The following is a 21,054-nucleotide window of genomic DNA, read 5'->3' as shown; positions in this document are numbered from 1 at the left end:
TCCTTTTCCCTTGTTCACTTGCTAGATTGCAAGCTCCTGAGCAGGGAATAGGGGTCTTAATTGTGTGCATATTCTCCACCCCTGGCAGATACGTGATGCTCAGAAAGTGTTGCAGAGGGAATTGACTGTTAAGTTTCTTAGCAACAGAAAACCTCAGAGATTTCTACCCTAACTTTCAATGCAGTGCAAGAATTTCCTCACTGCACCCCCAACTACTTAGCAAAAGGGAGCTCATCCCAGGGCTGGAGCTTTCAGCCAGGGACAAAGCTTTTCCGCTGCTGTGACTGTCCCCACACCCTTTCCACCATGGATTCCCTTCGGAAGGCTCTTTGGGACAAGAATTTGAGTGCTTTCCCTTTCACTATCAGAATTCTCTTTCCCATGGGAGTGAGTAGCATCTTCCTGCATCATCCCTACAGCTACCACAGGCATTTTCCCACTCAAAGTCAGAGCAGCTTCCAGCCAAACATACAGCGATAAATGAAATACCAGCTCTGTGAATCCACAGGGCCCAGGAAGGTGTGTTCCATACCCTCTCTACATCCTTTGCTTAGCTTAGAAGCATTTCTGCTGGGCAACTTCACAAAGATCTTTCTTTTCCCTGCCCCTAGGCCTTTGCTGATACCATTTGCATCACTACTAGAACACCCCTCCTTTTCCTTCCTGCCTCCAGGCCAGGACAAGTGCTGAAAATCCATTGAAAATGTCTATCTCCATGAGTGGGGCATCGTTCTCCTCTTTCCTTTATAAAGACTTTCTGCTCCTGTATTTAACTTGAAGTTTGTTCCTGGAGTATGGCAGGAGCTTAAACTCTAGGATGTCACGGTGTCTTCCTGGGCTTTCAACGCTGGAAGGTTGAAAAACCCCAGGGAAAATAAGTCTTAACTGACCCCAATACATATCCTTGCTATATAAGCCTGGGGCATCAGGGCTAGAAGACCATCTTTCACAGGTTTTAGCTCACTTACCAACTCTGATTGGTAGTAGAATTCTTCTACCACAGCTGGATGGAGGGTAAGAATGTGTAGTGAATGATTAGCAATATCTGTCATGAGAGGAAGGGTTGGGGGCCAGGTGTTACTGATTAACAGCATCTACCATGGGCAGGAATTGGAGTAGGATTGATTAACAGTGTCTGCCAATGGGAAGGAATGGGAGTGAAATTGATTAGCAGTGTCTGCCATGGGCAGGAATTAGAGTGGGATGTGTGTGCCACATATTTGTCATTTGCATTACAATCCAGTTTCCTTATTTTATAGATTAGAAGACTGAGGCCAGGAGAGAGAATTTTGTTTTTTAAAGATTTTATTTATTTATTCATTTGACAGAAAGAGACACAACAAGAGGGAACACAAGCAGGGGGAGTGGGAGAGGGAGAAGCAGGCTTCCCGCTGAGCAGGGAGCCCAGTGCGGGGCTCGATCCCAGAACCCTGGGATCATGACCTGAGCCAAAGGCAGACGCTTAATGACTGAGCCACCCAGGCACCCCCAGGAGAGAGAATTTTAGGGAGAACACATAGGAACTATCAAGGCAATCTGGAATTGGAACCGGGTGTCCTGACCCTGTCAGTCCAGCACATTCTCTACGTGGCCTGGTAGCTAGGACTCTGAATGAGGCTTGAATACTCTCTTCCTGTGTTCTGGAGACTCTAAGCAGCTGTGGGCTTTCAACACATATTTTTGAGTGTTTACCATGTGCCAGGCAATGTGTGAAGTTCTAGGGGTGCATCAATTAAAAAGTAAATGAAAGTCCTTGCTCTCATTGAGCCTTTGTTCTAGTTGGAGGAGACAGACAATAAACAATGAATATAATGATGTGACTAAATGTATTTACTTCTTTGTCTCTAGGCAGATGCAGAGGTAGCTGCCTTCACCAACTGTGGCTGTTTTCTTTTTCATTTTCCTCCCAAGGGAGTCCTTTCTCAAGACAGCAGTGTATGTGACCACTTGGCTCTCCCAGGGCATGGAGCATCCTGGCGAGCCCTTTCTTTCCCTGGTTCTCTGCCTTGAACTAACTCTCTTAGAGGAGAGAAGTGGTTAACGGCAGGAGATGATGAGACTTCATCTTGGCTGTTTGCTTAGCTGACACAGGAGAATGTGCCAGTTTGGGGCTTGGTTGGGAGCTGATGTCTGGTTTGGCCTGGGAGCCCCTGGTCTTGTGCTCCCAGGGATGGGATGTGGGTTCTGCAGCCCCACCACTGATGCCAGTTCAGATTCCTCCTGCCTCGGTGGTTCTCAGCCAGGGCCAGATAGGCTTACTTAGAAACACGCGGGAGCCTGATTCTGGTTTCCGTGATGACTGGGGCTACCTGTAGCATTTAGACAGTGGAAGCCAGTGAAGCTAATGGCCCCCTGCAGTGAATGGGACATTTTGAATAGTGAATTGTCCTGTCCAAAATGCCAGTTGCATTTCCCTGGAGGAACACTGTTGGCCTAAAATGCAACCTCCCGAGGGTGCATGGACAGCCGTGAGATAAACTCAGGGCAGGGGATGTGCTATCTTCAGTCCTTGCTCATGCTTTCTGCTGCTCAGAACCTCTTCTGTTTAGCCATTTGGTAAAATGGGGCCCAGTTGTCTCATGTGATGGATTAAGGAGTAGACATGCACAGGCCTCAGGATTCTACCACATAAGGCATGGAGGTCATTGCCATCAGCTCAGTGCCAACAACCACGCATCCAGTCCCTCAGCGCTCTGTGACTGGGACACGGCTGTCCAGTCTCCGGGCAGAGACCCAGCCACAGTGACCCCACTCCCTTCTCCACACAAAAGGGCCACCAGGGTTAGCCTACACACCCAGGCTCCCCCCACAGAACTGAACGGCTCCTCACCACCCGCAGTGCAACCCTTCAGCCCAATAATGACACTTTACTGGCAGGGCCGTTGGCAGGGCCCCAGGCAGCCCCCAGGGCCAGCTGCCCAGGGAAGTGCTTGGCTCCAGAGCCAGAGGCTGCAGAACATATTTCCAGTGGGGCTTCCAGGCCAAGAGCTTCTGCCCCTTCCCACCACTGTTCCCACTGGCCCTGCCCGCCTGCCCAGTGCATTAGCATTTAAATATATCCAGAGTGGACTCCCCCAGAGCCCTCTCCCCACCATTGAATCCTTCAGGGAGGGAGCATTTGAATCCTTCTCCCTCCCGACTCTCTTCCTTCATAATGGCCATACTGTATTCATCAGCTTCTGTATGTGGCATTAGCCGAAAGAAGGAGAGAGGGCGCCTAGCAACCCAGAGGGGGCTGAGAAAGAGGTGGGAAGGAAGTGATTTTCATGTAATTATTCACTTCTACAAAAGCCGTTGTCAGGTACACACTGGAAACACAGCTGTTGTATTATTCTCCTAACCTACTTTTAATCTTTTGAGAATCTTTACCAATATAAAAGGAGAAAAGAAAGAGCTTAACTCAGCCATTTTCTGCCGGGCCATATAAGTTATGTTTTAGCCTCAATCAAAGGCTTTGCTTACAAAAGTTGTGTTGTGTATGTGTGTTTGTGTGTCTCTGTGTGGCTGCCTGTATGAAAAGAAAATGTTAAAGAAACAAAGGGCTGTGGGTTGTGAGCCCCAGGAGGGCCACCAAGCCGTGTCCTAGCTACTTGGTTCCAAAAGCCAAATGCTGCATGTGTTGTTGGGTCTGGCGGTTTTCACGTATCTTCTTGGCCTGGCATTGGGATGGCAAGGAGTCTGGGAGCGATGAGATGTTGGCTCCTTCTGCCTCTCATTGTCGTGTCTATGTTCCAGGCCCTAAAAGTAAGTGAGTCTATGGTAGTGATGTGTGGCCGCACTGTTTGGAGCTGCTCAGAAATCTGATTGGTTCACTTGGTCTGGAGGGGCTGGGATGGTAGGAAAAAGGCAGGAGCTTGTTTTCATGGTATAGTTGAGAAGTGTTAGCCCCGAAAAGAAATCAAATTAAGGGAATCTTACCAGGTACCCCACTGTGTACCTTACACTCATTGTATCTTTCACGGATGAAGAAGTTGAAATTCAGAGAGGTGAAGTAATTTGCCCAAGGTTGTACAGCAGGTAAGTGGACAAGCAGGGCTCCAACCTGGGTCTGCCTGATCCCAATGCTCACACCCTCTCCTTAAGCCATAGCAAGGCTTGGAGTCAGGCATCTGACAGAAACCATCTTATTTAATCTCTTCCCCCTTGGCATGGTCTCTCAGAGGGCAGGCCAGGTTCCACAGGCTCATTTGTCCCTAAGGCTAACTCCTCCCACAGCAGCCAGTGTATACATCTCTCCAAAGCTAGATGGACAAGTGACTTCACCTCTCTGGGCATTCATTTTTTCATCTATAGAAAGGGGGTAATAATAGCACCAACCTCAACAGTGAGTCTAATACTCGTCAGGTGTTTAGAACGGCCCCTGGTATGGCATAGGCGTGACCAGAGAGGAGCTGGTATGGTGATGATTGGCATCACCATCATCACACACCTCCTCTTCCTAGTGGCAGGACAGGTTAGTGCTGCATTTGTCAGAGACCTCAGTGTCACACAGAGATGGATAGCAGGCCCGCCTGCTGGCTTTAGCTTTGACGATGCACAGAGGCACTGCCCTTCTGTTCTCTGTGTAGACCTGAAAGCGCATTTCGAGGGGAGCTTCTTCCTGTGGTCCTGCTGCACTAGATACCACAGAGAAGGAGGCCTTCAGCTCCAGTCCTCTTTCAGCCTCCTGGGGCAGCAGCTGCATCTTTACTGAGTAGGGCCCTGGGCCCAGCTGCCCTGCAACCTCAGCTCCCGTAGTCCCTGCTTGCTCCTCTCTACCAGATGGGGTGTTGCCGCTTCTCTGCGTTGGTGTGTGATCTGTCTCTCCTGCTAGAATGGGAGCCCCCCGAGGGCACGAGCTCCTGGTACAGTGCCTGGTACATGGTGGACACCCAGTGTGTGTGTATTGTAGGGAAAAAAAGGGAAGAGGGTATTTTTTTTAATTCCAGATTTTTGAATACTGGCATATCCTGGGGAGGGATGAATGTTGACTAAACACCTACTGTTTGTTAGAGCTCACGACTGGGTTTCTGAGCACCTCCTCAGTGCCCTCCAAGAGGTAGGCGCTGTGTTGAATATCTGTTCCACACACATTATCTTTTTTTTTTTTTTAAAGATTTTATTTATTTATTTGACAGAGACACAGCGAGAGAGGGAACACAAGCAGGGGGAGTAGGAGAGGGAGAAGCAGGCCTCCCTGCGGAGCAGGGAGCCCGATGTGGGGCTCGATCCCAGGGTCCCGGGACCACGACCTGAGCCGAAGGCAGACGCTTAATGACTGAGCCACCCAGGCGCCCCGCACACACATTATCTTTTTAACCTTTTGCATATGAGAGAAAACGAGGGAGATGCTAGCCACATATGCACAAGGACCCTCTCCTTGATTCTGCCTGAGTTGGATAAGTCTTTTCTCTCCAAGAGGTGAGAAAAAGACATGAAGCTTTCACTCCCCAACTTCTAAGAGATAAGACATTCTACATGTATGGTCAAGGTGGGCATGTGGGGAGAGAGCAAGTATGTGTCTGTTCCTGCACACAGCTGTCTCTAACCTGGGGATAATCATGCCCACCTCAGGGCAGCTGTGGGTCACAGAACATAAGCAGGTGCTTTGTAAACTGTAAAGTCATCTCCATGTGGACTGGGGCAGCCAATACTGAGATGGGATGGTAGAATGTCTCCTACCATCCCATCTATCATGGCGAATGTGGCTTCCGAGTTTGGGTAGGGAAGAATTTGTCCTTGTCTGTTCTTCCTTCTTTGATCCTCCTCTTTGCTAATATCATTGAGGACCTACTCTGTGCAGCCCAGTGCTGGGCCCTGAGGGTCTAGTTGGGAAGGCTGGTTATACTCTGATCCATTGCCTTCTGCACCTACTGTGCACCAGGGCTCATTGGAACCAGTTGCCCTGAAAGGGATGAGGTTGCCCCAGAGCTAGAGGGCGGGACCACCTCTCTTCTAAAGGGGCTCTGCTCCCCTGTTCCCATGCAAATCTGTTCTCCAAACCTCTGAATGTGGACCGCCCATGTTCATGCTGCCAGAACGCCCCACATTCATTGCTGTAGAACATGGGGAGTGATCCGTTTCTCAGCTATTGACCCAGCTTCCTTAGGGTTTGTTTTGTGGAGACAATTTTCCCTTCAAATTGTTTTGAGAAAAGGAAGCCCTTTCTCCACTGAGCTGCCTCCTTTATAGCATCCTGGGAGATGCTGGTCAGTGGGGCTCAGTTGCCTGGTCTTCCTTTCACTGAGGTGGGGTTGCCTTTGTCCTATTTGACTAGACAGCCACAGAGCTGTTTAAATCCTAGCTGAGACTCCAGGCCTACTCAGCACACCAGGAGGCCCCAGTTTTCTCTGTAAAACATGGAGCCAGAGTGTTATGGGTTCAAACCTGACTGCCTCCCTGATTAGCTCTTTGACCTTGTATGGATTCATTTCCCCTTCTATAAAAATGGAGAAACAGTACTTATGTTACTGAAATGCTTATGTAAATGATGAGATCATGTCCATGAAAGCCCTGAATACAAGGTAGGTTTTCAACAAATGTTAACTCAAGTTTCCCACTTCTTGAGGCATCACCAAACTGGTGGAAGGGTTCATGAATGTTGTCAGTCTGTTTTATTAGCCTCTCTTTTTCCCTTTTATCAAGTATTCCAGTAGCCACCATGATCTTGTCTGATCTCTGGGTGCTTGTGGAATTCCTAGTTGAAGAGAGAAGTAGGGAAATAGACTTGGGATAATGCCTGTAACAGAGATAATGCTGTGTGTTCACCAACCAGATCACCATTTCTTTTTCTCTTCCTGGGTAAGTAGGAAGACTACATTTCCCAGACTCCCTTACTTTTAGGTTGGGACCATGCAACTTGGTTCCAGCCAGTTGTATGTGGGCAGAAGTGATACATGCAATAACCAGGTCTAGCTCTTAAAACCGGTGCTCTGTTCCTTGCATCAGAGGGTGTGTTGACGTAGAAGTATCATGATAAGGCAGGAGGTCTTGTAAGGCTAAGTCACTGGGTTGAAGAGAGCCCCTTCACAATTTGTGTCTGGCTTTTTGTTGGCAAAAAAAATATGAATTTTTGTTGTGCTAATCCATTGAGATTTTGGGGGTTTATTGTTTATTCCTGCATAGCCCAGCAGTAATTATCTTAACGAATATAGCAGCTCCCTGGTAAACTAACTGATTCCTTCCCTGATGAGGAGGAAGGCTGACAACTGGAGCCCTGTTGCATTTTTGCAAAGACAGGCATGTGTTTAAGAACATAGACACACCTCAGTTATGCAAATCTGTTAAGGAGTCTAACAATACAGACTCCATGCAAAGATATATCATGCTTCTTCATGAGACTTTTTCAAGAAATCTAACACTGAAGTTTTTTGGTTCTTGAATGCCCGGCAAGCATGTGTCTAAGCAGAGAAGTTTTATCAACCTGAGTTTTCCAAATGTAGAAAATAGAAAAAGCCAGTGGAGAAAGGTTTGGATTTGGAGTCAAGGAGATGTAAAGTTACTGCTAAAATTCTGAGGACTTGCAAGTCTGTGTCTCCAACCCAGGCTGAATATTTAGCCCTTGACTTTCCACCTGTCTCCTGCACATATCACTTGGATGTCTGAAACTTGCCTTGTCCAAAACTATACTTCCCCATTTCCCTACTTTATACCTCCATCCTCCCTTTAAAAAACCAGCTAATCTTCTGTTACACCCCATCTACCAACTTGCTCATCCATGGGTATTCTTTTTTCACCTCCAGTCAACACCAATCTTGTTTCATCTGCCTCCTGAACATTTCTTGAGAACCAAGGAGATAAGATGGCAACAGGGGGAAAAAAAAAACACTTTAAAATTTTTTTCCAGCATCTCTCCACCGAAAGAGAAAAACCAGGATAGTAAAACAAACAAACAAAAATATCTTCAGCATAATTAGGTAACTCCATGAAGCACAAAATGTGAACAGGTGGAGCCAAACACTGATACCAATAACATCTTCATGATGTCAACTTTGTGAGATGAGATGACGATGAAGGCAAAGGGAATTGGGAAGGCTGAGAGCCAGAAAATCCAGAAATCTCTAACATGTATTCACCCTAGAAGGAGAGGACTCTAGGAGGGTAAGCTTGGTAGAGCTATCTTAGAATGCCAACCAAAATTGGGAGGGATATACGTGGGCCAAGTTATAGGTGGAAGTGGGAGAGCTGTGGGAAGCTCAGGCAAAGGTCTGGGACCTAGGAACTCTAGGGACCAAGCAGCTGAGGCTCCATAGCGAGAGAGAACCCCACACTGGGGAGAAACCACTAGAAGCAAAATTCAAATCGAGCAGGATAGAGACACTAGAGGAAACAAAAAGAGAAATTTTGGATGGGAATGGGGAAGGGAACAGAGAACAATAATTTCAGAATGTACTGTCAGCACAGTCTTAGTTTTCAAGACTTTTTATACTAACAGAAGAGGTAATCCTAGAACTGTGAGGCTAGGAAATCTACCCTGGATCATCCTCATTCCTCCACACAAGAAAACCTTGTAAGAGGGCAGGGAAATGTGTCTGACCTGCACATGAACAACAGAAAAGCATCATGTCAAATCCCATACAAAGCTATTTTAAAAAAAGAATCATGAGCATAATAGTATTCCTATAGGTAATGTATGCATTCCACAGACAGGACCACAAAACAGCTGAATACTGAAACTTAATATTTCAAAACAAGCTAAAAGAAATGAAGAACTAACAGATATGATAAAATAATAGCATAGGTGAAATTGTGAGACAAAAAGATTTGAAAATAAAGCTGACTAAAGGACAGCTTAAGAAAATTCCTATTTAGAAGGAATAAAGAGGTGAGTAGACACCATGGGTAATATCATAAGGTAAATAGGGAATGGAAAGGAAGAAAATAAAAAATAAAGTCAGAGAGGAGATTATTTAAAGAATGAAAGAAAAAGTGATATAAAAGGTAGACAAAGAAGGTCCAACATACAAATCAGTCCCCCAAGAAGAAACACAAAGCAGGGGAAGAGAACAAATAGCTAAAACAATAATTCAGGGATTTTTTTTCCCTGAAATTAAAGAAAAGACTTGAATTATGTCTTGAAGAAGTACACCGCAAGCCTGGGGAAATCAACCCAGAGTGATCAACATTAAGACTTATTCTAATCAAAATGACTGAACATTAAAGAGAAAAGAAAAAACCTGTTGGTCATTCAGACAAAAAGAGGAAGTGAGTAAGAATGGTATCAGACTTTCCTACAGCAGCACTCAGTGCCAGGGGATAACTGAGCAAGGTATTTAAGATACTCAGGGAAAGAACAAAAGAACCAAGGACATTGTATACAGCCATACGTGTTCAACTATGAAAGCCATTGGTCAACTATTATGAACATGCAAGAAGCCAGGAAATACTATTTCCCATGAGCCTTGCCTAAGGAACTTACTAGAGAACAAGCTACAGGCAACCAAACTGACTGGAGAGGAATTAACATAAGCGCTGGGAGGGAGAATTAATTTCTAGTCACCTGTAGAACTCACACTAAAAAGTGGCTGTCAAAGAGATTCTATAATTGTACATTCTGATCACGCAGAGACAAGTATTAAAAATTGCAAAAGAATGGAGTGTATATATGAAAAATAGAATACATTCACATATTGCCCTTACATATCAACTGGAAACAAATGAGTATCTCTTCTAATTAGATGTTAGAGGAAAGGGAAGGAGAAGAAACTGAGACTACTGGCTAATTTCGGTCTCATAGTTGGGAACCAACCCCCAGTGTCACAGAGGGGGAGGACTAAAGGAATTGTATAAAAGTATTGATTTAATGCTAATCATCAGAATAACAGTGATAGGCTTTTTACCACAGAGGTAGGAGAACAAGAGGGAAAAATCATTTGAAAGTACATCCCCCTCTCACATGAACCTCCGGACCCAAGACGTCTTCTCTTATCCTTTCTCCAGTCTCTAAAGGTGTGCCTCCATCCAGACAGCCTTCTTTGATTGCCCTAGCACATGTTAATTGTCCCCTTCATCAACCACTCCTAGGTACTGGCTCCCTTGTCCTCTGAATGTTTTACCTTATCTCACCAAGAAACACAGATGCAGTGTTATATATAATTGTGTAGTACTTCTTTCAGATTCTGACACAGAGTTCTCCATGCAGAAGGCACTCAATAAATGCTAGTTCATCAGTAACTGAGGATTGATTGAGGGATTTGGGCTCAGAGCCCCTGGGTTTTTCTAAGAACTTAATGTTGCTACTAGTCAGAATTATTTGAGTCTGAAGTGACAGCAATCCAATTCAAGTTGACTTAAGAAAAAGAGGAATTTATAGGCCCCTGAAATCGAAATGTTTTAGGGTATGTTTCATTTCAGGTATGGCTGGATCCAGGTACTTAAGTCATTACACCAATATCAGTCTTTCTTTGCTCTAGACTGCTTTCCTCCGCATTGGTTTTATTCTCAGACAGGCTCTTCCCTTGTGGTCAGTGATGATCCCCAGGAGAAAAAGATGTGTCCCATTTTCAGTAGCTCCAGTAAAAGTCCAGGATTAAGTTTCATTGGCTTGGCTTGCATCATAAGCTCATCCCTGAACCAATCACTATGACCAATAGAAATGCTTTGGTTGGCCAGGCCTGGGTCACGTGACCATGCCCAAAACTACCTCCCAGTGGAGAAAAGGTGCTTTTCCAAAGAAAAATTAGGTCACTCTTACCTGAAAAGGGGAGATGGATGCTGGGTGGGCAAAAACGGCAGATGTCCGTTTTACTGTTGATGTGCTCAATGAGCCGACTGCAAGGAAAATTCCCACAGGTGAACATCATCCTTCAGGGGTCCCATCTTTGGGATGTGTGGATAGAAAGCTCTCTGGTGTTTTCAAACTCACAGAGGGCTTGCTTACCATGTTTTGGGTAGAGAGGAACCCACTCCAACCAATTGATGGAGAAGCCAGATTTCCTGCAAGTCTGGTGATTTTTCTCACTCTGGCCTGCACACTCAGCCAGAGGACAATGTGGGGTCTGAGAGGAGGGACATTTAATTTGCAGAGGCATTTCCAGTGAGAGTGAGGGACTTGAGGAGCAGTGCTTGACTGAGTGCCGAGTGTCCCAGTGGGTGGCTCCTATGACCTGGTCTTCTGTTTCCTGGGGCAGCAACTGTATTGTGTTTTACCCCTCCTTACAATTTACTACTGGTCTTAGATTAGAGATTCAGAGAAAGCACCAGTGCCCTTGGACACTAGAACGCTCCCTTCTCCAGGCAAAATACCTGTTTTCTTCCTCTTGGGGATTTGAGTACCTGGTATAAGTCACTACCCTGGATTGGGGTAAAGAGAATCCACTGAGGGGCGCCTGGGTGGCTCAGTCGTTAAACCTCTGCCTTCGGTTCAGGTCATGATCCTGGGGTCCTGGGATTGAGCCCCACATCGGGCTCCCTGCTCGGTGGGAAGCCTGCTTCTCCAAGTCCCACTCCTCCTTGTGTTCCTGCTCTTGCTATCTCTCTCTCTATCAAATAAATAAACAAAATCTTAAAAAAAAAAAAAGAATCCACTGAGGTAGCAAATGGGGAAACTGAGGCAGAGTGGGAGGACTTGAAAATGCATACGTTTCTCTCCTACATTAACACTTTTATCTGCACTGGACCCTTCCTATCAACGTTTAAGCATCCTTGAGTTCTACCATTTTAAAAAAATTTCTCCCTAAATTACCCTTCCAACTATCTCCCAATTCCCTTCTGTGGCAAAACTTCCTGAAAAAGCTTTTTTTTTATTCCATCTTTCCATTTCCTCCTCCCCATGTCTCAAGCCACTCTTTCTGCTGGCATCCCCGCTCTACGCATGCACACACACACACACACACACACACTCTTCATGAAAGAGCTCTCCTTAAGTTCCTCATTCCGTTCCAAGACACTCCACTGAGGGAGAAAAAAAATGTATCATTTCTTAGGTTGAGAAGCAGCATTATGATCCTCAATTTTAATAAGTATTTGTTGAATGATTTAACAAACTCAAGCAAATCCAGGGTAGAGTGAACTGTACTGTTAAAATCAAATCCCTGAGAGAGGAAATAGAGTTATTTTGCTTGGAGAAGGAAGAGTTCTAGGATCCAAGGGGCACTGATGCTTTCTCCAAATCTCTAAAGTGCTACTACACAGAAGAGGAAGGTGTGGTCTGGATGGCCCCAGAACTAGGAACACCTTCAGGAAGGGGGATTTCTTCTCATTTTCAGAAATGTTCTAATGGTTAGAACTCTCTAAAGAAGAAAGGGCTGCATCAGGATATAGTGAGTCTCCTGTCACTAGCAGTAATCAAACAGAAACTATTCTGTCAGGAGTAGTCAGAAGAGAGTCTTGTACTGGGTGGGAGATGACCCTGGAGGACTTCTGAAATTCTGGAATTGGTTAGGCATGGATCTCTAGAGGCCGGTCTCCATGGACTTGCCTTTGCCACCCCCAGCTGTGTGGTCTTGAATAAGTTATTCAACTTCTCCGTTCCTGTTGCCTCAGCTGTAAAAGGGGGATAATAATAGCACTTACTACATAGGGTGGCTGTGAATATTCAAGTGCCATAATGCACAAAGGGCTCAGCACCGATGCCTGGCACATAACAAGTGCTCAATAAATGTTAGCTGGTATTTGTATTTAGTGCAAAGTCTTGTTCCCTAGATGGCACCTGATTCTCAAGCATCAGTGTCATCGGCTGCATTTAGCTTTTAGCTATGGATTTTTCTTGGAGCTGAGAGCAGGAAGAGCCTGGGGAAAAGTGCTAAAGAAGCCATCATAATTCCTGGTGTGTGTGTCATGCTGTCAACAGCAGTTTTTGTCAGAGAGGAACCTAAGAAAGTAGTTTCCATTACATACCACATAGGAAGCCTAAAATGCATCTGTTTTGAAAGGTGAAAAATACAGGTGGGCCTCCCCCTTCTCCTATCCCTTCCCTGCCACCTTTGATGCTCAGATCAGCTATGCAGATATTTTCCCAGGGGCAGAATCCTATGACAGTTTACTCATGGTATTCTTAATCACAAAGATAAGCAATCACCCATTTTGGCTTAAATATGACTTAGCTTATGAGCTGGGTCCCAGGAGCTTCCATTCCATATTACCTGAATCCTCTTAATAGTCCTGAGACGGAAGTTCATTCCCCAGTTTGCAGATGAGGAGACTAAGCCTCAGAGAGGTTAAGTAGCTTTTCCAAGGTCATGTAGCTGGAGCAGGGACCTAAACATCCAAATTCTTGCTGTTCAGTGAACTGTTATCCATAACCTCTAGAAAATTCTGGAATTAAGGACATTTATATTTAATGAAGCAGTCCCCAATAATAGAACTCCTAAAACACTTTCCTGAGAAGATTAGGAAGTTTGATTATTGATTTTAGACTTTTTGGAAGGTAAGGTGTGGGTGGGGGATTTCCGAGAATGGGGCCACCCCTCATCTGACTTCTTTTCATGCTGACTTCTTTGTGCCCTCCCGCAGGTCTGGGTAGATGCTGGGACGCAGATCTTTTTCTCCTATGCCATCTGCCTGGGTTGTCTGACTGCTCTGGGAAGTTATAACAATTATAACAACAACTGCTACAGGTGAGCATTTCACAGACCTACCAGCTCTCCACCAAATGCCTCCGTGCTACCAGGTCAGTTCACGTTTGTCTTCCTGTTGCGTAGAGCCAGGACGAGACAGATGGCTTGTTTCTTAGCCTCTCCCTGCCCAAGGGTCAAAGAGTGGGCCACCCGAGGAGATAGGAAAATAATGAATGTGATCAGAGAGCGTTGCAGGCTGAAAGCGAATCCACTCCAGGAATCTTATTCAGGCCTCCAGCCCAGGGCAGATAAGTGACTTGCCCATGGTCACATAGCTATTAATGTCAAAACTGGGACTTGAGCCCGGTCTTCTGACAGTGAGGGCTTTGTCCTTTTGCCTTTTGTTCAGAAACCTGCTTCCTTCCCCTTCTCACTTGATTGTAGGGTCCTCTCCTGTCCTATCTGGAGTGGCCAATGCCCCATCTTGCCCCTCAGCCTTCCTCCCTGGCCTCCTGCATGTGGCCACACCCAGCACTGGGAAGGGAAGTGCCCAGGTTGGGGGGTTAACCCCGAGGTTGTCTCACCCTGGCTGCCTGGCCTCTCATGCCTGTAGCCTGATTTCTACTGTGAGGCTGAGACCTACTGTGAGGGCCAAGAACCCACCCAAGGTCACCTAGCATAGCAGTGCATGGTAGAAGTGAAATTGGCACCCTGGGCTCTAGCTCTAGGCCAATGGTCTGTTTGCTGAGGTCTCTGCACCCCTTAATCCAGTGCCTGGTCATAGTAGGTAGTTCTTCAGGGGACTTGTACCTAATAGCCAGACAACTTGGTTGCTGTATGGCTCAAGTGAGATCATGCATTTGAAAGAACTTTTAGCAGTGATAAAGTTCCTCCCACATTATCCCCAGCTACACACAGCAGGGCTTGGACTCAGGCTGAGGTCTCCCGGTTTCTATCCCAGGACTCTGGCATATCTCTCTGAAAGCTAGCTTCATGATCACTTTATTAACCCATTTGCTAAAACCATGTGCATTGTGTGTCTGCTGAGTGTGAGACACCAGAATCTGTACATTAGGAGATACACACAGGAATGGCACAGCCTCAGTCTATAGAGTTCATAAGTTGGGGAAACTGAGGCACCAAGGAAGTGACAGTGGGCAGGTCCAACATGCTCTAAGGAAAAGCCATTGTGGAATCCAATGTGCCTTTGGACAGCAAGTTCTGTTGTTCCTGGGAGCCCTTGGGCAGAGAGGTATTGGGTAGGGCTGGACAGAAGGATGCTAGAGAGGCGATTGACCATGCCAGGTTGTCCATAAGATCCTTCTGCCTTCCAGCCATTCACACGGAGGCAGGTCTGGGGGATGAGAGGCAAAGCACTCTGTCAGCCATGATACAAAATAGTCACCATGGACAGGAAGAAAAAGGCACTGGGACAGGGAGAACAGCACAGCAGGCCTCTGGTCTGGGTTGAGCCTGACCCCCTTGGGATGTTAGAGAAGGATGCTGTCTGCATACGGCTGTCACCCCATCAGGAGCCAGCACTCAGCATGAGCCCTCCATGCAGGGCACTGCAGAAATCACTTGGTCACTGCGTGGCTGTCAGTTCCGTGAGGACACAGGCTGGGTCTTGGTCCCCACCATCCCTCAAGCCTAGTACGTGTCGACTGCTGTGTCAGGAAGCAAGGAAGGAGCCATCTGTTATACAGATGAGGAAACTGAAGCCCAAGAGTAGGTCACTTGCTCATGTTCACATGACCAGTGGTGGAACATAGCTTTGAACCCAGGCCTTTCTGGTTCCTGCACCCCTGTTCCTCACTAACAGGGATGGCCAGTTCTTTCCCAACAACTGCAGCTGACAAGAATTTGGCCAAGACTGCCCTGTCTTCAGGTGGTATTGTGGGGCAGTGGCGACTCTCTTCCCCACCAAGCATGTGGGTAAAATATGCTGGCCGCTACAGATCCCTTCTGCTGTCCTGCCCAATAGACAGGGTGTTCCCCCTCCCAGGGGCAGAAGAAAGCAGATCCCCTAGGTGATATTGCAAAATCCAAGGGCCCATTTTATTTCCATTTCCAGATTGTTCTGCGAGCAGGTCTTCCCAACTCAGAGAGTAAATTAGTACCCTCTCTTCTGACAGCATAATAGCTTCTGGAGGTCTTCAAAGCCCAACTCGGCTCCTGCCAACTTTAAAGCGCTTGTTACATAAGCTTTTCACCTAGAAGGTGCCCTGCAGGAAAGAAGTAGAGGGATGGGGGAATACAGCAAACCAGGCGGGGGCAAATCCTCACTTCAGAACACAGGCTTGCTAAGCCCCTTCTGCTTGAAGGTGTGGGTGCTCTGAGGGCCAGGGTATGGGATGAAGGGCTGGAAGGGACCTCAGGTCTGCTCAGTGCTCTTCTGTCCTGTGGTGTGAGGAAATCACTCAGGAGGCCTCTGGGGACAGGTGGAGACTTTGCAATAAGGGATATTTGTTTTTCAACAACCACGTGGGTGCCCATAGATAATTGTCCACAAGTCAGGATCTGAAAGTCTTAATTCTTAGGGGGCATTGTTTTTGTGCAGCTCCTCGAAAATGCATGGGTTTTAATGTCTGAGATAAATGGATGCACATTCGAACCTCACCAATAGAAGCCCCTGAAACCTTGAGTATGTGACTCTCCTCCCTGGGCCTCAAGATTCAGTGACACAGTATTCAAGAAACCCTAGCACAGGACTAGGCACATTGCAGATTCAGATTATACAGGAGAATTCCAGAATGTAGAAGATAGAGAGAAAGCACTTTCCTCACCAGGGCCACCTTGTTTCCCACTGTTTGATGAGGCAGGGTCAGGAAATAGGCATGAGGAAGAGCTTTACCCCGACCTTGGGGATAAATCTCCCCTTACCTGGACTGAGCTGCATTTCCCTTTAAAAGGAGAGAAATCAGGCTTGCAGATAAAATCTTCAGGTCTGCCAGCCCAGCCCTCATGTACAGTGCCAGAGGACTTCTTTAAAGAGACCTGTAATCAGTCCCTCACTGCCACAGTAATGCTGGATAACAAACAGCCCCAAGAACTCAGTGGTTTAACATGACAAGCATTTGCTCTTATTGCTCCCAAGTCTGGCCAGCTAGGGAAGCTCTCTAGCAGGCTGTGAATTGGTTGGGCTTGGTTCCAGGGTACAGGCAAGCCCAAGTCTGCTCTGTGTGTGTACATTGTGGGGTGCAGACTACAAGGACAGCAGCTCCCCTGGGGAAGTTCCTTTCCTGGCAAATCACAAAAGGCATAAGGGACAAGTTCAGTCACAAAAGCATATCTCAAGCCTCTGTTTGTGTCACATCTGCTAGTATCCTGTGGCCAAAGAAAGTTGTGTGGCTAAGCCCAAAGCCAGTGGGGTAGGGAAATATACTCATCCCCAAGGAAGAAGGTAGAGGGAGATGACTACTTGCAGGAAAATTAATAATCTGTCATAAGGCCCAAGAAACCCTGTTATCAAACATTTTGTCTTATGGTGAGCTCAGGTCCAGAGAAAAGAATTGCAGGGGGAAGTGGGGCCCATGGCTCCTGACCCCCAGGGTCATGCCTTCTCCAATATGTCCTTGATTCTCAGAGTCATTGCAGGGCAACTGGGTGTCACAGTCACCAACATTAATGTAACCTTTGGTTACATTACAAAAAGTATGCTGTCAGGAGAAGAGGAGATGAGAATCCTGCTGTGTTCTTGAGTCTAGCGCTTAGTCCTGGATGTGGCATTTGAAGAGGGGCCAGACAGGCTGGAGTGTATTACAGATCACGAACAGGATGAGGACCTGGTAAAGGAACTGGGACAGTTAACTGAAGGAGCACAAAAAAAAAACTCAAAGGGGATGTAAGGCCACTCTCTTCAGATCTCCCAAACCTGAAGGAGCTCCAGGCTGGTAGGAAGGGCAGAACTAAAACTCACCAGAGAAGGCAGGTTTGGGCCAAACACACCTGAGGAAGTTCTTACTGCTGTAAGCAACACAGACCGGCGGGCCAGCCAGGGGAAAGCGCCATGGAACAAGGTGACGAGGCTTGCTGGGCTGCGACCAGAGGCAGCCCGCCGCCACCACAGGGACGCTCGAGTCCTACCTCAGACAAGAGGCTGGACAGGCTGCTCAGGAGCACCTCCCTCTAAGGTGGGGCATCACGTGTGCCATAAGCCTAACTAGCAAGTGCGTGCTGAGACGCCTCGAAGAGGCCTGTTCCCCACTGTGGCCTTGTGAGGATGCAGGGCCTGAGGGAGGGGAGGCTGGGACTTGAGGGTTCTGCCTTTTTCTTGGCAAAGCCCCATCGTTTACACTCTTGATTTCTCCTGGGTTGCAGCTTTATGCTGGCGCTCCTTTGCAGGTAAGCCCCTCCCAAGGGCAAGAGACAGTCCCTGCTCTGATAATCCCTCTGTATGGCAGCCAGGCTGGAAGGGGCCGCTCCCTCACAGGGACTGAGCAGAGAGGGCTGTGAGGTGCTGCTCCAGTAAATAGCCTGGCATGACGGGGTGTCTCCTCCTGAAGCTGGTGAGAGCTTCTAGTGTGAAGTCCATGGATGCTCCCCTGACTGAGAAGCAGCCATTTCTCAGAGGTCTCTCCTGCCCTCCTTGCTTTGAGCTCCCAGGAAATCACTCCTTTCTCGCTTTCCCTGGTTTCCTCTCCTGCCAGGGATTTGGAGGAGCGTTGCTTTGTCTCCAAGTATCTTCTCACTAGTTGTGCATTTTCTCACTTGCCAGCCTTTCTTCCTTCCTATCCCTCTTCCATGCTTCTGGTCCATGACCCACCTTATCTTCTAGAAAGGCAGGAGAAGCTGTGTGACCATGGGTCAGCCACCTAACCTCTCTGAACCACAATGGCTTCATCAGGCCAATGGGGCTATCCTTGCCCACCATGCCCTGCCTGCCCCACAGGATGGCTGTGGTGCTCATATAGAATATTCGAGCACTGTACCTGTTCACCCACTCTGACCTCAGCCCCTCTCACTGCTTCCCCACAGGGACTGCATCATGCTTTGTTGCCTCAACAGTGGCACCAGCTTTGTGGCTGGCTTTGCCATCTTCTCAGTCCTGGGCTTCATGGCATACGAGCAGGGGGTGCCCATTGCCGAGGTGGCAGAGTCAGGTAAGTCTGCCAAAGGCGAGGGAGGCCTTGGGTGATTGATGGTCATGGTGCAAATGCGATCTGCCTCCTCAGCTAATTCTTCTCCTGGGTTCAGGTCTTAGAAGGTGGCCCCACCATCCATCCTCAAACCAGGATCGTGGGAGAGAAACTGTGACACCTCCTCACTCCCATATCTAAGACATCCCCAAGTTGTATAGCTTCTGCCTTCTGGGCGTCACTCCACTTCGTGTACTTTGCCCCAGCAATGCTATCTCCCCACCAGCCCAGACCACCATCAGTGCTCACCTATGTGACTGCAGGAACCTTTCACTGGCCTCCCAGCCTCCACTCCTGCCCCTTCGGTTCCATGTGCAGACTGGTTTCTTTCAAAATGCAAATCTGAACATGTCCTTCTCTGATGAAAAGCTTTTCTTAGCTTCTCATAGTACTGGATTCTTAGCAGGGCCCCAAGGCCCTGTGTTGCCCAGCCTTTGTAGCTTCTCCACCCACATCATTCCCCCACCCTCATGCTGCCCCTCTGCGGTGGTCTGCTTTTGCAACATCACTTGCTCCCTCCCACCACAGGGTCTTTGCACATACTATTCCCTCTGCTTGGAGAATCTCTCTCCCTTTCCCTCTTCTAAGATGCAGAATCACAATGAATGTGACATTCTTAAGTATAGATTGGCGAGTGTTTATTTCAACCACACTACAGGCAGAGTTATTGTTGCTGAGGTGATTGCACAAAATGGTGAATTACTCTTGCCTTGATTTACATGGTGTTTGAATTCTAGGAAAATTCAGTGTGTATTTTTTAAAAAGTGTGAAAATAGTTTGTGTTATTATGACAAACAGATTCTAACCTCAGTTAAGTCTAAAGTTTTTCACCTACAAGAATGTTTAGTAGAGCCATTTGTTGAGAGTAGCACAGGGAGCTTAGCCATTCTGGCCTCCATCTACTCAGTGCTAGTCATGCCCCCATTTATTGCAACCACCCCCAGGCACCCCTGGGAGCCACACTGCCTCTGTTGAAAATGCTAGTCCACAGTGTCCTGTTTTGTGTAGCATGCACAGATAGGGAAGCATCCCTCTAACCCACCACACTGGCAGAGTGGGGTATATGGACATCAGAGCAGGAACATGATTACAAAGCTCTGCTCTGTGACCACTCAGGGTCCCCCTTCCCCTGGATAATGTATGTCAGAGAGAGAGACAGTCCCTGCTGAACCCAGGAGTCCAGAGCTAGACTAGAGAATATTAATTTGACCAAAGGTCTCACTCACCAAGTGCTGACTCTGGGCAGGAACTGTCTCATGTGATCCTCAGCTCAGCCCTCCAACATGGCACTTTTGCTACCCCTATTTTATAGATAAGGAAGCTGAGGCTCAGAGGCGAAATGACTTATGTAAGGTTACACAAGCTGGAAGGGACACGGCTGAGATTTAATATACACCGTCTGGCTCCAGAGTCCATGCTTTGACCATGCCATCCTACTGCCCACTGTGAGCACCTGACACTTCGCCAAACATCCATGCTCCTTCCTGGCATGAAACCACAGGGCAGCCCTGTGAAGAAAGAGCATTACCTTCTCTACAGGAACATTGCCCTCTCCAAGAATCCATTTCCTCCTCTATAAAATGAATGTCCTAATTCCTGCCTTAGGTACTAAGTAGGATAAGATATCTGCAGCGCTATTTTTTCTCTTTTTATCATTATTTCAATTTTATAGATGAAATTCAGAGAGGAGTCATAGATGGAAAGGAAAAGAGCCAACAAAAAATAAATTTTGATTTTTTTTTCTAATTTCAAATTGAAAGCATGTTCATGATAGAAAAATGTGGAAATCTTAACAAAGGAAAAACTCTGCACTCCAAATCTGACAACACTTTGGGGTTCTCCTGTCAGGATTTTCCATGCATATATATCCATATTTGTGGTGATGGAAACCAGATCAAATTATCCTTGGTATAGGCTGCATTTTTCCATTTACAATAAAGCATGAGGAGTTTTTCTGCCTCAGTAAACAGAGGTCTCAATCATGAGTTTTAATGGCTGTATGGTATTCCACTGGATGGATGGACCATAACTGATTTACTCTGCTCACTTGTCAGGCTCTGAGGTCGTTGTTTTTAACACTCTACCTCAAAAACTGCTCACAGCACCTCTGCAAAGTGGGCTTTATCAGGGCCTCCACTTGTGGCTGTGCAGAATATGCACTGCACTCCTGCAGAGGGCACTGTTCACATAAACAGCAGCCCTAGGCTTTCCTGTGCCCATTGTAGATGAGGACCCCGTAACTCAGAGCCTGAACTGGTTCGCCCAAGGTCACACAGCTCATAGGTGGTACAGCCTGACTCTAGCCTTTTCTGGCTCATCTTCCTGTGTTGCTACTGGTACCCAGCAGGTAAATCTGCTCTGTGCCCCTGTTGGGCAATGTGGGTCAGGCTAAAATTCTCCTTAGGAGCCTCTGCCATTTGGAGAAATTGCAAGTTGCAAGT

The 21,054-nt window shown here is 47.1% G+C and overlaps 1 protein-coding gene across 1 annotated transcript in view; it reads left to right on the top strand.

Moving 5' to 3' along the window:
- The window catches only part of SLC6A11 (solute carrier family 6 member 11), a 126,614-nt gene that overhangs the window by 81,921 nt on the left and 23,639 nt on the right, over positions 1 to 21,054 (top strand). Inside the window, exons 7-8 of the mRNA XM_034997313.1 lie at positions 13,432 to 13,535; positions 18,453 to 18,577. Coding sequence (XP_034853204.1) covers positions 13,432 to 13,535; positions 18,453 to 18,577 — 229 coding nt within the window. The remainder of the gene's footprint in view (positions 1 to 13,431; positions 13,536 to 18,452; positions 18,578 to 21,054) is intronic.

This window comes from Mirounga leonina, unplaced genomic scaffold (genome assembly GCF_011800145.1).
Source record: "Mirounga leonina isolate KUSES-001 unplaced genomic scaffold, KU_Mleo_1.0 Mir_94, whole genome shotgun sequence".
Lineage (NCBI taxonomy): Eukaryota > Metazoa > Chordata > Mammalia > Carnivora > Phocidae > Mirounga > Mirounga leonina.
This window is presented reverse-complemented; position numbering and strand designations above follow the sequence as displayed.